Source organism: Theobroma umbraticum, unplaced genomic scaffold (assembly GCF_002168275.2).
Source record: "Theobroma umbraticum cultivar Fairchild unplaced genomic scaffold, ASM216827v3 scaffold_34.0, whole genome shotgun sequence".
Classification (NCBI taxonomy): Eukaryota; Viridiplantae; Streptophyta; class Magnoliopsida; order Malvales; family Malvaceae; genus Theobroma; species Theobroma umbraticum.
In genome coordinates this window covers 1,768,364-1,782,913 of record NW_018397275.1, presented here as the reverse complement: position 1 = coordinate 1,782,913, position 14,550 = coordinate 1,768,364, and the positions used below count along the sequence as shown (strand labels likewise).

General features: G+C 32.6%; 1 protein-coding gene across 3 annotated transcripts; it reads right to left on the bottom strand.

Moving 5' to 3' along the window:
* Window positions 1-833: 833 nt before the first annotated feature.
* Window positions 834-6,402, bottom strand: BOR4 (HCO3- transporter family). Of its 3 annotated transcripts, none has more exons than XM_089785473.1 (14): window positions 6,219-6,402; window positions 5,299-5,426; window positions 5,114-5,196; window positions 4,809-5,001; window positions 4,580-4,718; window positions 4,341-4,506; window positions 4,079-4,245; window positions 3,520-3,693; window positions 3,337-3,432; window positions 3,137-3,253; window positions 2,425-2,744; window positions 1,861-2,140; window positions 1,633-1,770; window positions 834-1,545 (listed from the first exon to the last, which is right to left on the bottom strand). In XM_089785473.1, exons 2-14 carry the CDS (start codon window positions 5,400-5,402, stop codon window positions 1,516-1,518), a joined length of 2,007 nt encoding a protein of 668 aa, XP_089641599.1. In that variant the 5' UTR covers window positions 5,403-5,426; window positions 6,219-6,402; the 3' UTR covers window positions 834-1,515. The 3 variants fall into 3 exon arrangements, with proteins under 3 accessions (XP_089641599.1, XP_021298568.1, XP_089641600.1); XM_021442893.2 differs by having other exon boundaries at window positions 5,299-5,404; window positions 6,219-6,401; XM_089785474.1 differs by lacking the exon at window positions 6,219-6,402 and adding an exon at window positions 5,894-6,068 and having other exon boundaries at window positions 5,299-5,404.
* Window positions 6,403-14,550: the final 8,148 nt, after the last annotated feature.

Genomic DNA, 14,550 nt, shown 5'->3' with positions numbered 1-14,550 from the left:
TGAAGTCAACTGTAAAAAGAATAATAGTGATTTGAATCTCAAATCTTATCCTTCGTAAATTGGTAACTGGTAACAATATTTCTTATTAGTACTTTCAATGTGGTTTTTTTCTTTTTTTTTTAACATGTGTGATGTACAACAAGGGATATTAATCTTTGATGTACTTTCAAAGTTCAAGCAATTCAACATGTGTGATTGGTGGCTTGACTTGTGGATCTTAATCCTTCTTGGAAAGGTAACAATCATTAGATCAAAGATTGAATTGCTTGAACTTTCAATACGATGATATTCAATTATGTACACCTAATATTGAAGTATTGAAGGTGTTATTCCATTTTATATCCTCGAAGGCCCATGTGCATGTTTCTCTACTTAATAATGTTTAATTCTGATTAATTAGAATTAGGAGGGAATCTAATGAAGATTAATTAATTAATATTAAAACTAAAAAATTTAAATATCAATTTAAAAATATAATGAGCAAAATATGTCTATTTTCGTCAAATAAAAAAATTTTCCTAAATTCCTACCCTTATATAGATTATAAATATAAGTTATAGATAAAGAGGCTGTTTCAAATAGATGATAGTAAGTAATATATATTTTGTGATCTTTATGTTACTCTTGAGCAAAAAACTTAGGGTTGGTAATTAAAGAAACAAAAAGGGATGGACTGTAGCTTAACTGGTGGACTGCTAATGGAAACATAGAAAGGTCAAGTATTCCGAATTCAAACACATGCATAAGGCGGCTAGAAAACGCCTACTTCAAATGTAATCATCTAACAGATACAATGGTGGAGAGGCTGGCAACCAATGGCAACTGAGGGGACCAAAACAATACTTGTACTCATTCTATTTTGCCCAGAATCTGATAGTTGCATATGCTGCCATTAAAAGCTGAGATGATCAAATTTTGGAATCATTTTAACGAAAATCTCCCCTACTTGACAGCATTGTCAAATAACAATCTCTGGCTCATATTTCTTCGCCCGTTATGCTTTCTATGGGGAGAAGAAGCTCTTTTTTTTTGCTACTGTCTGAAGAACAATGAAATGAATGCTCTTGGGCATAATGTAATCACACATTGATATATATAGCACGATTTAGGATGCAATTTACATGTATGCATTCAATTTTTTGTGCAATAAATTTGCATTTTACATGTTTGGAAGGCCTGGAGTGGTTGTATACGTTGTTGGGATTTCAACCCAACATAACTTTACCCCAAATCTCAACCCTATTGACTTGATAATTGGAGTTTGTCAGATTCAGCCCCAAAAGAAATAGAGAAAGATTTTTGTTAAAGTTGCTGTCATACCTTCTTCCTCTCTGCTACAAAATCCTATATGAGCCAACCTCCAATGGTTCTTTTTTGTTGTTATTATTATTATTCTAACATTATTGATGCGGAATTATTTATTTAAACCTCATTTATTGGAGAGAAGTAATTATTCTTATCGTCGTTATCAGCCTATCTGTTGTTCGTGTTTTTCAATTCAACTCATCTGTCATCTCATTCTTTCTCAACAGCCTCTGGATAAACCTGCAAAATACATTTATAAAATTGTTAAGATTATCGACCTTGCTATATAAGTTCACAGGAAGATCATGCGTGACAGACAATTCATACCTGACCCTTCCTGTCCTCGTTGAAGCTTACGGTTCTGACCTTCAACTCCCCTCTACTGGTTGTCAACTCATCTAATAACTCCGCATCAAACATTTCAACTCCATCCTCTTCATTCCCCAGACGAGGTGTCTCACGTTCCTGACAAAATGATAATTTAACTTCTTCGGAAAAACATTTTTGTTAATATAATTTATGGTTATAACATACAGAATGATCAAATAGCAATACCTTGAAAGAGCGGCTGAGGGATAATCTTGGGGCACCGGTAATTTCCTCGTATTCAGCTGCATCAAGTTCCCGGAGATAATTTGGCTGAATGACCTTTGGGAGAATGTACTGTCTTATGCTGATGAGAAGGAAGAAGGGCAATGGGAACAAGATTCCAGCTATAGGAATCCAAGTCACGCCAAAGCATAGCAGGAAGTATACCAACTGGAAAAGCGTGAACATCACAATATATCTGTATGGCACTGACTCCACAAAAGAAGCATGAACCCCTTCCAAGACCCTGCCAATAGTGATTATAAGGCACCACAGGAATTAGCCAAATAATCGTCGAATAAAACAGAAATATCATTGTCACTACTACTACTACTACTACTACTAATAATGTGTTACTGAACAATCAAGGTACTTGAAGCAAGATCATGACTATCAAATGGGTTTATTCTGTTAACTTTGCAGTTTCTGTTTTTGCTGCAAATCTAAATTTCTGAAAAATGAAGAATGGAATGATCTTGGTTTCAAAGTTTTTGAATGTGCAATATTACCAAAAAGAGATATGTAACATACTTGCATCGCCTGCCAGGTGTAATGAAGAGAAGTAGCATCCTTTCCCAGAACTGGTTTCCAGGTAGACTATCAATGGCCATGTAAGCAAAATATCCCCAAAGAACTGATGTAGGTATCAACTTGATTGCAGGCATAGCGCATACAGATGCAGCAACTAGGATTGACTGCAAAAGATTACTCACTCTTTGCTCATTGACTCGGACAGGCAAATAGGCATCAATATGCTTTTCAGGATCAAATGTTTCCTTATCATTTCCTCCCTTATTTTCCCCTTTCATAACAACCTTCTTCAAGTCTTCCAGCTCTTTAACTATTGTAGTCTATACAAGGAATAGAGAATATTTAGGCATTATATCTGATTAAATTTATTAGTCTGTGTTCTGCAAATCTATGCAATATATCTGCAAAACCATAAATATAGTTAAAACTTGTGGTATACTAATCTCTTTTTTGTGATTTGACATGGAATAACCATGAGCAAGAACATGTTCCAGAAATAATTTGAGGATTGTGTATCATGTTTTCTGAAGATCAAGTCAGTATCTTGTTAATTCAAAAGACATTATTCAGAGAATAAAGACTCGCAGTTCAGGATTGAAGCAAAACTTTCATATTTCGAAATGAATTGTGGACTAAATGCCATTAGCAGTTGTTTCAAGCCAAAGCATTACTTTCTTGGAGAAATAAATAAATTAGTGATCAGAGAACTTACTTCTGGACTGCTGTCCATTTCTATGAAGGCAGCTTGCATCTTGCCATATATTTCGGAGTTGCTAGCTTTCTGCTTTATGCTTTCTTTTGCACTCTTAACCATCTTTCGTCTGATTAGCTGCGTAACATACATCAGTTGCATTAAGTTTGTAACCAGGTCAAAATTATTTAATGAAAAACTTCTCTTTTGAAAATACCGACCTGCCTTTTGAGAACAGCAAGGCTCTTGGTGTGCATAGGAGACTGTGGTAGGACTCCATTTGAAGGAGGTAGGCCAATTAATCCACAAAGCAAAGTCTGCAAGCATGTTTTAATGTAGAACATAAGTCAATGATAAGATAGTGTACAATTTGGGTGGCAGTAGTGCCTGACTATGAGGTTTACCATGAATCCCAGCAGCAAGATGTCATAATGATATGCAGAAGGATTCTTAAGATTGAATTCTTTTTGCTGTGCCATTTGTGATGCAACACTGTGGTCGAAAAAGTAGAGTCCTGAGATCATCACAGCTGGAAGGAAGGCAGCAAAGATGTACACTGGAGGGATCTTTCCCATATCCTGCAATTTGATAATTTAAAACGGTCAAACTTGAATCCGACTTTTGCACAAGAATAATTGATCTCAAATAGCCCTGAACTGAGATCAAATGACATATCTTATTATCATTTTCTTTAGAAAATAAGCAGCTATTAATTCAAGTTTATTAGTTTTCCACCAGAAATGTGCCTCATAAACACTTATTTTGCTTAATCATATAGATTAGCCATCAGACCATTTTGATGAAAGTTATCCAGTTTGTTTGCTTTGGGAAAGCCATTTTTATCACTACAAAAGTTGTAGGGGCAGATGCAAAGGCTGACTACTTTGTCATAATACAAGAGACAAGTGAAATGCAATATATATAAGACTTGATTCTTTTTTTAAGGAAAGATTATATGGTTACCTTGATTACCGTCCAATGTTCTAATGATGCAGATTCCCAAGGAAGAGGACTAAAAAGCCTTCGGGGAACCCCGGATGGAACTTTGCTTGGTACACTAAAAGACAGTACCGTCCACAGAACAACCATTGAAGGAACCCCATAATCTGCAACGAAACTTCTGAACCAACCTGTTGAACATTAATACTTCTTTCAGATTTCATATATCGACTTATTATTTGTACAAGTGCAAATGGTCAAACGGTATAAATTTTGCTTGACAAACCTGTGCCATACCGCCATGACCTGGCCCTTCTGCTTTTCAAGGCAGCATAGAGAAGGCCAAATGTGAATATTATTCCCAATAGTCCGTTTGTATAAAGCCATTGAAATTGATACTTCTCTAACGTTGGATCTTGAGCTTTGGGAATTTCAAACTCACTCACCACACCCTGCAATTGAATCACATTATAGAAGTTGCTGTGCATAAACTAACAGCTGTTTTATTTTCTCACCGGGAGTTACCTTGATGGCCTCTTGAATAAACAGAACAGCAATCAACATGCCGAAAAGTTCACCTGCAATCCTTGTAAACCTATTGATTATCGTGCAAGCATTGAACATTGCAAGAAGAAACAACAAGAGAGCGGTCCAAACGCAAACCCTGTAAAATTTACAAATTATAAGATCAAGAACGTAACAAAACCTCAGCAAAATGTTCACTTGAAACCATAACAATGGAGATTGCTCTTACCATCCAGCCCAAGCCAAGTAAAGTTCCTGGCCCAAGTCTTTTCTTCCTTTGGCAAAGTTGTACAAATATGTATACATAATAACTGTTGGCTCTGCAACTCCCAGTATCAGAAGGGGTTGACCACCAAATATTGAGTGTATAATACCACAAAAGGCAGTAGATGCCAAAGTTTCTACCGTGCTTAAGCTCCCATCTACACCCAAAAATATATCATATTAGTTTCAACTTCATCATTGAACGCTTTAAAACTGTAAGTATGGGAGAAATATAGCAGCAAACTGATCACGTGTGGAACAGCGACCAACCTGTATCTTTACTCAGTTGCTCGCCAAAGGCGATAACAGGTAAAGCAGAAGCAAAGAAGATATAGGTAGTTGGGGCCAATATCCTGTAAAAAGAACCAAAAAAAAAAAAACATAACTATATCACAATTTATTTCAGCTTTGACTTCATATAATACATGTAATAATTAATGAAAACAGAAAGGTACCCCAGTCCTGAACGAAGACAGCCAATCCAATCTTGTTTATAACAGGCTGCTCTTCCTCTGACATCACTTGCAATACCCTTGAAAGGGGTTTTGAAGTGTTCCATTTCTGGTGCAAGAAATATCCAACACTATCAACAAAGTTAGGATTAAATAACAACTTCCTTAGAATTCAGGCTGGCTCTGCATATTTCAAAATCCACAGGACAAACAAGTGCAAAAGTTTGGAAACTAGGACAGAATGTGAAGCACGTTGATGTTATTTTCTCAAAGAGTTAAGGTGTCAGAAATTTAAATGAAATCTAATCATGTTAAACAATCAGACAGTAGATGAGATAGAGCTCAATTTCTTCATACGAAGAGAGAGAGAGAGAGAGAGAGTTGACTCTAAAACAGAGCAGCTCTGTTCGAAACCCGGATACAAAGGATTTCAAAGAGAGAAAGGGTGAAGAAGTTAAAAGAGTTTCAATTCTTTTCATCAGAGAAGTCAAGTACTAGAGTGGAACTAAAGCATTTCATAAAAACATTCCTTTCCCACGCGTAAATAAATAAATAAACATATTCCCAGATGTCCAAGAAAAGAAATAAGCAATCATACCAGGCTCATTCGAATCACTCACTCCCTTTGCCTTGTTATTGTTATATTATTATTGCTCACTGCCCAAATCTTGTAATTTAATTTTTTTCATCATTTTCCCATTAACCAAACACAACATATCTTGAACGACTGGTTCTTTTGGGTTCACTTGCACATTAAAACAAGAAAAACCTCCATTAATCTCCAAACCTAGAGAAAGCCCTGACTTCGTCCTTGGAATGATTCATTCAGCATTCACGTTCTAACAAAAACTAAGTCCAAAGACCACATAAACACATGGACATGCAAATAAAAATAAACAGATGCAAGGGGTTGGGAGAGTTACCAAGAGAGATTTTCACTCCAGGAAAAAAGAAAAAGCAGAAAAACGTGCGAGTCAGAGTGTGGAAGTGTCGTAAGGAAAATTTTCTGTTTCAGTTGGCGGCTTGGAAGAAAGTAGTTTGTGTTTCAGAGAGGCGAAAGCAAAGGCAACAAGTGTCCCTATACGTCTTTAAAAAAGACCCGCCAGTCTCGCAGCCCGTCTGGACCCCACTGTTTAGAGTGCCCTCATGTTTATGTTGTGTGCGGCTGAGAAGAGAAATTGCCGGTGGAATGGATCCAAAATTGTAGGGGGTTGGGGGATTTCTCTTTTTTGAGAAAATCTTGATGATGGGCTGTTGGTATTGGAGTCCAAGTCCAACCAAATGGTTTGTCAAATTTGTCACGGGAATACAAAGTGTCCAACGCGCAAAAGACTAGCTTTGCAGGTTGAAGAAAAGCACATGCAAGTGCATTCAAAATGTAAATTTTCACTGGACAATTTTTGTATGTCCGTGTGTTGGGTGCATTCAACTCCAACCATTTGACAGTTCCTAAATCTGCGTTTCATATTTTTAAATCTGCGTTTTCGTTCTTGAATGCAAAACGTAATAAAATCGTGGCATATCGTTTGGAAATTGCTCTTTAACTATAAAAGGGTACTTGAAAATTAAATAAATTTTTATAATTAATATTTAATTAATTATTTAATTTTTTTTACTTTTAAAAAAAATAAATTAAATATTATTTACTTATTTAATAGGCTTACCGTAGAGGTGCCCTGAAACCAGCCATACATAGGCTGTAAAATTTTAATTTTCTTTTATTTATATTTTGGAGGTGTACATGTGCTGTTATTTGTGATCACAAAATACAAGTGTTTCAAATTACTTATTCTGTCAAACGACATGTAAATTTGTGGTCCTCAGTCCTTATTTCTCTCCTTCCCACACCTGCAACCAGCCATCAGCTTATAGTCTCTCTTCAAATTAACTTCCTCCAGCATTCCAACCTGGGTTTGAAGGACGGTGTTGTGCGGGCTGGGGTGTCTAAACCCTAAGTTTGAGATTAGTAGAACCTCCAAAAGTAATGTAAGCAGAAAATAAAAAAGACGTACATACATACATTAATACCACAATATATAATTAACCCTTTCTCACAAAACAAAAATGTTAAAAGAGTTTCAAAAAAAAAATTCATATTTGGTAGTCCAATTATAAGATGTTAATAATTTATGTACGATGTCATTATTTTTATTTTTATCTTTGCACTTTCAAAAGTTTGAACTACAAAATTGAACCCTTCATAATTAGATACAGTGTATATCAGAAAATACAAATTATTTGGGCTGGCCACCCTCCCTTTTGCTAATTAGGAAAAAGGCCAGGTTACCTTGCGTTTGACTATGGCTAGAGAAGTTTCAGACACATACTTAAACAATTTCTTGTGTGATAATGAGTGGCGTAGAAATATCTGTGGGTTTTTTTCCAAATTCTATGCGGAATTTGATGACGAATTTTCGGTCGATATAGGTTTTTCAAAGAAACAACAAAATTGGAAACTAAATATCGCAAAATCATTGGCTGAGTTTGGTTGCAACATGGCATGATATCGATGTCGAAATCCTAATTAAAACTGTTCTCACAAACCTGAGGCTGGCTGCTTGCTATGGGAAAGGATAGACTTCTAGGACTTGAAGCTTTTAATTGTGGTTAATGTTTGGTTTGGAGGAAAAAAACATAAGAAAGCCAAAGGAGACAAGAGACTTAATGATTTTCAGTTTTCATTTCCTCTTGGAAAATTAAAGCCCTCTAAGGTTCACTTTGTATGGAAACAAATCATATGAAAAATTATGAATGGAAAGAAAAAAAAGGGTCAAGCTCTAATGGCAGCCTTGCTTTTGGGGCCAACCTGCCTAACCCAGGGAACTTAATTGGGCTCCTAATTATCATTGGAGAGTTGAAATTTCTTTCTTGGAAAAAACAAGAAGGATGCCAAAGCTAAGAATTTGTGCATATGTGCACTTAATATTCTTTCCAAGGTTTTTCGAAACAAATTTGTGTGTATTTGTGCGTGTATGTGTATTTTTTTATATATTTATATATAATTTAACAACTTTGATGGCATCAATTTTCAATCTTTGGAAGGAAATAATGTCAAAATTCAATTTTTCAAAAGTGAATTTTCATATACTTGAGCATCTAACTTAATAGTGATATATATATATATATATATATATGTATGTATTATTTTGTTCAAAGGATCAAATTCTAATACTGCAAATTATCTTTTCTTTACTATATATAGAATTATTAACTTTAATAAAGCAATTACTGAATGACATATATACCCTTAAAATTTATTAAATTAATTATGTTGTCATTAATTAATGTTTTTCTTATTAAATTAAAATTTGATTAATTTTTATTTATTTCCTTATCAACATTGAAATCCTTATTAAGAAACCATCCTAAATTGATAATTTCCTTATTAAAGTAAATATTGACTAATTTTTTATTTATCTATTTTCGTACTAACTTTGAACTTTTTGTTATATTAAATGTTCTTAATAAAGTTAAAATTTAGCTACATCAAAAACTAAAATCTATATTTTATTGAATCATCAATCAAAATTTCAAAATAATCCTCTACCAAAACAGCATGTTTGAATCTCCCCTTCCCAAAATCACTTATAAGACTGTTTAAGTATGAAAATTTTCGACAGTAATTTTAAATTAGTTTATTCATACCTTATCTCCATGTTTTAGTTTCATATGGATCTTTGGAAACCTTATTTTGAATTGCATGACTTTTCTAATTCTATTGAATATTTAAAGCTAGATAGACAATTACAACTTTAGATTTTTTTTTTTTGACTCATTTAGTTATTTGTATGAGATTCATGTGTTCAAGCTTTACATATTTGTAGAATTATATATTATAGGTGTGTGGTGTTTGTTATGATTCAAGTCAGGGTGTGATAGGTTAGTGAGATTAGAGCCATGTTTAGCATAATCTCATAGTCAAGCACTTGATATTTATGAGAGATTTGAGATATGAGTTAGAAATTTAGAATTTGGATGTTTTCTTTCAACTCATGTCCCTTTTAGTTATTTATATTTTTCTTTTATGCTTGTTCCATGCTATAATTCAATGAAAAATCTGCTAGGTATAAGTTTCTTTACTATGATGAGTACGTATGCCTCCTCATCGAAATTGTGAGCCTAACCTAACACTGGAGCTAATGGTTCTAGGAGGTTTCACCCCAAGAGACACTAAAATCCTTAGAACCAAACCAATATCAAAATGTTACTATGATATCGAATGCTCAAAGAGGTGTTAGGCTTAACTAGCTTCTTGCAAACCCAATTGAAGGAACACAACATGTAGTGGTTTGAAATGATGACAAGGTGTTGGAATTGAACCAATAGATTGCAGGTTTAGTTAAAGAGCAATGACATTGTTTGCAATCATCCAACAGGTTGAGAATTCTACTAAGTGAAAAGCTTTTGGTGACTTTTAAAAGATAATACCACCACATTTTAAGGGTTATACAAACCTCGATGATATTGAATTGTGGATTGAGGAGATGGAGAAAGCTTTTGATGCAATGCATTCAGCTAAGCAAAATAAGATTAGGTTTGCTACTTATTTGTTGCAAAGAAATGCTCATAATTGGGGGAAAGGTGTAGTGCATACTTATGAGAATGGCCTTAAGTTCTTCGACTAAAGGAAATTTCCCACTGTTTTTTATACAAAGTAATTTCCTAGGAGCAAGCTGTTATAGTTAAAAAACAAGTGTCTTAATTTGGTTCACAGTAGTATTATAATGGTTACCATAAGGTTGAGTTTGATAGATTGTCAAAGTTTGTTACTTCTCTTACTTCTGTTAAGGAGAATAGAGTTAAGAGGTTTAAACATGACGTAAATGTTCATATCTATAAAGGCCTAGCTCCATTACATTTTTCCAGTTACAATGAATTGATTGATAAGGTGAAATCCTTTGATTTTCTTTGAAACACATAAATAAATAAATACCTTAAAATTTATCTTTACTATATATAGAAGTATTAACTTTAAAAATGCAATTAATGAATGACATATATACCTTAAAATTTATTAAATTAATTATGTTGTCATTAATTAATTGTTTCTTATTAAATTAAAATTGATTAATCTAAAGTACAATGATTTTCGGATGGTTGTTTAGTGATTTTTGGATTTCTAGGGGAGGATTTGGGCTTTTATGCTTCCTATCTCTTCGTTCAATGTGTTTTTGATTTTTCTACCTCTTTTGTTGCTCTCTTTTTCTATTTTTTTCCCATTCTTCTTTTCTCATTGTCTTTTTGTTTTTCTCCTTTTTTTTTCTTCTGTTTCTCTCTTTCGATCTTCTTTCCTTTCTTCTGTTTTTCCCTTTCATTATTTTTTTCTTCTCTTTCTCTCTTTCATTATTCTCTCCGATTATGGTGCCTCTCCATTTCATTATTTTATGGGTTTTTGATTCTCTATGTCATTAAGGTCTTGAGGTTGCTTGGTTTCAGTGTCGATGTTTGACGTTTGTTTGAATGCTTCCAAAATTATCCATGCCTTGAAATTGTGGAATTGTCAAGTGCTTTTCCTTCAAAAATTCTCTTTTTTGGCTTTGTTGATGCTTGCTTAATTTGTTACACTACATCATGATGAAATGTTTGTTTGTCTGTAAATTATAATGTAAGTTTCATTGTTCATTTCTATGCATATTTGTTTATGATATTCTGCATTGTCAGTTATATAAGTGATGGTGGGTTGTGAATTATTAGTCGTAATTGAATGAATTGGGAGATTATCTAAGTGCCACCTTGGTTAGAAAGAAAGAACAATTAGAGAATGCTTGAAGATTTTCAATTTCCTCGCACTACCTCTATTAATCACGTTAAGACTCGGTTTCAAGGAAAGAGCCAAAACCTAATTTTCTATTTATTGATCTTACTGAACCTAAACCTTGTAAAGAGAAGGCAAGTCTTGGATTTATGGAGGTTTGTATATTGTGCCATAGTCAACGATGGCATTCTTAAAAACATGTTTGGGCTTTTTGAAACTAGTGAGCAGTTGACCCTTTAAAGGGCATAGTCGACAATGTCTTTCTTAAAACTATTTCTAAGCAAATGAAACCTAATCCTAGTCGACTATGCCTTTTAAATTTTAACTTGAAAATTTTATTTTGACTTTCAAAACACACAAATAGATTTTGGCTTTTTGAGAAAGCTAGAAAAACAAATGAAGCATATTTTATACACAATTATGTGTAATTAAAGATCTATTTTTAAAATTCAAAAATCATTTTGAACTATTATGATGAATGATTGGGAGGATCTAGAATTGGGTGACTTGAGTGCATAGTGTATGCATGTACGATATGAACACTGTGTGATGTAACATGCCACAATTAAATATACGGTCATATATTCACATGATCAATCAACCAATATAATCAACAAATACACACACACACACACATGCATTCAAATATATTCACATTAATACTTAATCAAATCATCCAACAAACTATACTAAGTACAAATTTCAAAAATATTATAACTATAATAAGGAGCATAGTGATTCTATATTTCAATCATTCAAGCCAAATTTAAGAGCATCATTAACCACAAGATTAATATGGTGTTTGAGAGATATTACTAATAACGTAGAACACCATTTGTTGAGATTTCACCTAGCTCATTGCTGAAGATTTCAAGTGCTCAAGAGTTATAGAGTAAGATTAATGATCAACTCCCCTTTAAGCATTCATTAGCTCAATATCAACAAATAAAAGGGGTAAAATGGTTAATCACATTAGAGCATAATCTTACCTTCCCTTGAATGAATCTTGTTGAACCATTTAAGGATAAATCATGATCATATGATTATATGATAAATGAATATTTGAGTGAAAACATGTTAATCAAATACTCAAATATTCATGGAACTAGAAAGTTATGAGCAGTTAAATAAATATTCAATACGTGCTTCAAATATTCATAATTCCAAGATTATATGCACATTAATTCCAATGTCTATCTAAGATATCATCAAGCATTAATTTTCAATTTCATAAAACATGTACAAAATCAATCATGTAGGAATTGATTATCAATATTGTATAGGCCATACCTTAATGATCTTCATCACCAATGAATAATTTAATTTACCTCTTTTTTGTGCCATTGGCTTAGATCATGTATGCTCCTTCTACAAAAAGAAAAATCAAACTTTTGTTTTTGATACCCAAATTTTCTTAAGTCCTTTACAGTTAGTAACTTTGGTTCCCTTGTGAACTTTATCAATTTTTATCACTCTAGCATGAGTAGGCTTAGCTCTTTTTGGAACCCTTGTATGCTTTACCATTTTGTCTTTTGTTGAGGCAACTCTTAAATGGCAAGATAGAGTAAGATGTCCAAATTTAAAAAAGCAAATACATCTAGAGGATCTGTCATATTCCTCATTGTTAAATCATTCATGCTCCTTGTTGTTGTTTAATTTACTATCCACACAAGTATACATTTCACAAAGATAATATAATGATGAGTAGAGTATTGACTCCATAGAGAATTGAATTAATTCTTACTATTAATTACTAAGGTTACACACCCTAATTTGATTCAAACACTAAAAATTGAATGAAAAAGAAAAACTTAAAAACTAAAATACTTTGAATTTACTCAAGAAAATTACTTTTCTAAACTTGATTGATTTTTAGACCTAAGATTATGATGTTCCTCAATACTTCATCTGATTATTGTCTCTCTCTCTCTCTCTTAATTTAGCTTAATGGATTAAGTTGCTAACCTAGAGTCCTAAATTAGTTACAAGTCTTTGTTGAATTTTCATAAAAATATCTCTCTCAATTAATTTATTATATGTCTATGCAAATTAAATTAATGATAGATTCATTAAGTTTGTGCTCTAATACTGACTATGTATGGCCTATAGTTGTATGTCTACTCTATATGCAAATCAAACCACCTAATCAATAAGTGTATTTGATCATACGCTATTCTATTTAAGATCTACCTAAAAATCCTTCTTCAAGGTTTAACCTAAGTTTTCAATTCAATTTAATTGGTGATCAAGCAATTAAAAGCATTAAAAATTGAATAAAATAACCAACTTAAATCCATCAAACATAAGTAAAATAGAGATAAATAAATCAAACTATGTATTGAATTCAATCATAATCTTAGATTAATAGTTTAGTTCCCCATCAAGTCTCACATCATCATCAAATTAAGTTAAAATATTCAAATCAAACTAAGAAAAAAAATAAGAGAATAACAAAAGGATGATAAAACCCAAGAATTTATAATCTTGATCTTCCAAATCTTCTTGAATCCTTTAAATTCTTCTTCGCTTTAATGATTTTGCGGCTTGATTCTTAATTGTTAATCTAGTGTTTTGTTCCTCTAAAAGTCTTTTAAAGGTTGTTTTTATAGGGTTTTGAAGTTAGACCTAGTTGGGTGAAGAAAGGAGTCAATTCCAATTAGAATTTTCATATATGACTACATGGGCTACGGCTTTCATCCATTAATTAGCAAAAATCATAATTACTCTAGCACTACTACAGTGCATGAAATTCGACATGATTTTTGACCAATTTTCATGCCGAACTGGGCAAAGTGGTAAACATAAATGTTGTAGCTTTTTCTCTTAATTTTCAAGGTTTAAGAATCATCTCATTTGGAGCTCTGTATAGAGAGTTATGGTGAAAATACTAAAACATATGTAGTGAAAATTTACACCTCAAAATTGTTTTCCTTCTTCCATTAAAATTCTTCTTTCATTAAACACTTACAAAAGCACAATTAATATAAATAACAACCTATCTTAATCATATTAACACCAAATTAAGCATAAAATTAACTAAGATTAGATTAACTCACCTAAATTAACTAATTTAAAATAATTTAAATAAAACTTACTAATTTTTATGCATTATCACAAGAACGAAGCTAAATTACTATCAAATTTAAGCCTAAATAACTCTATCTCATAGAATTATCATACCCTCAAACTTAATATTTTGCTAGTCCTTGAGCAAAACATAGAAAAGAATCTAACTTACATAAATCAAATTCAGATGATGAAAAAAAAATAAATATAGTTACTATAACTAGAGATAAAGTGCATCGACTCAATGATTCCCCATAATTTCCTCAAAAGTATATCTATCAATCATTAACTTAAGGAAAACTATAAGCATCATTCAAATTCATGTTTCAATTCTAATGCAAGTACATTCTTGAATAGATTTCCATGTGTGTGTGAAATCTTTTACTAAGAATATCATGACATCTGGATGAGTTATGCCAACACAAATTTCAAAT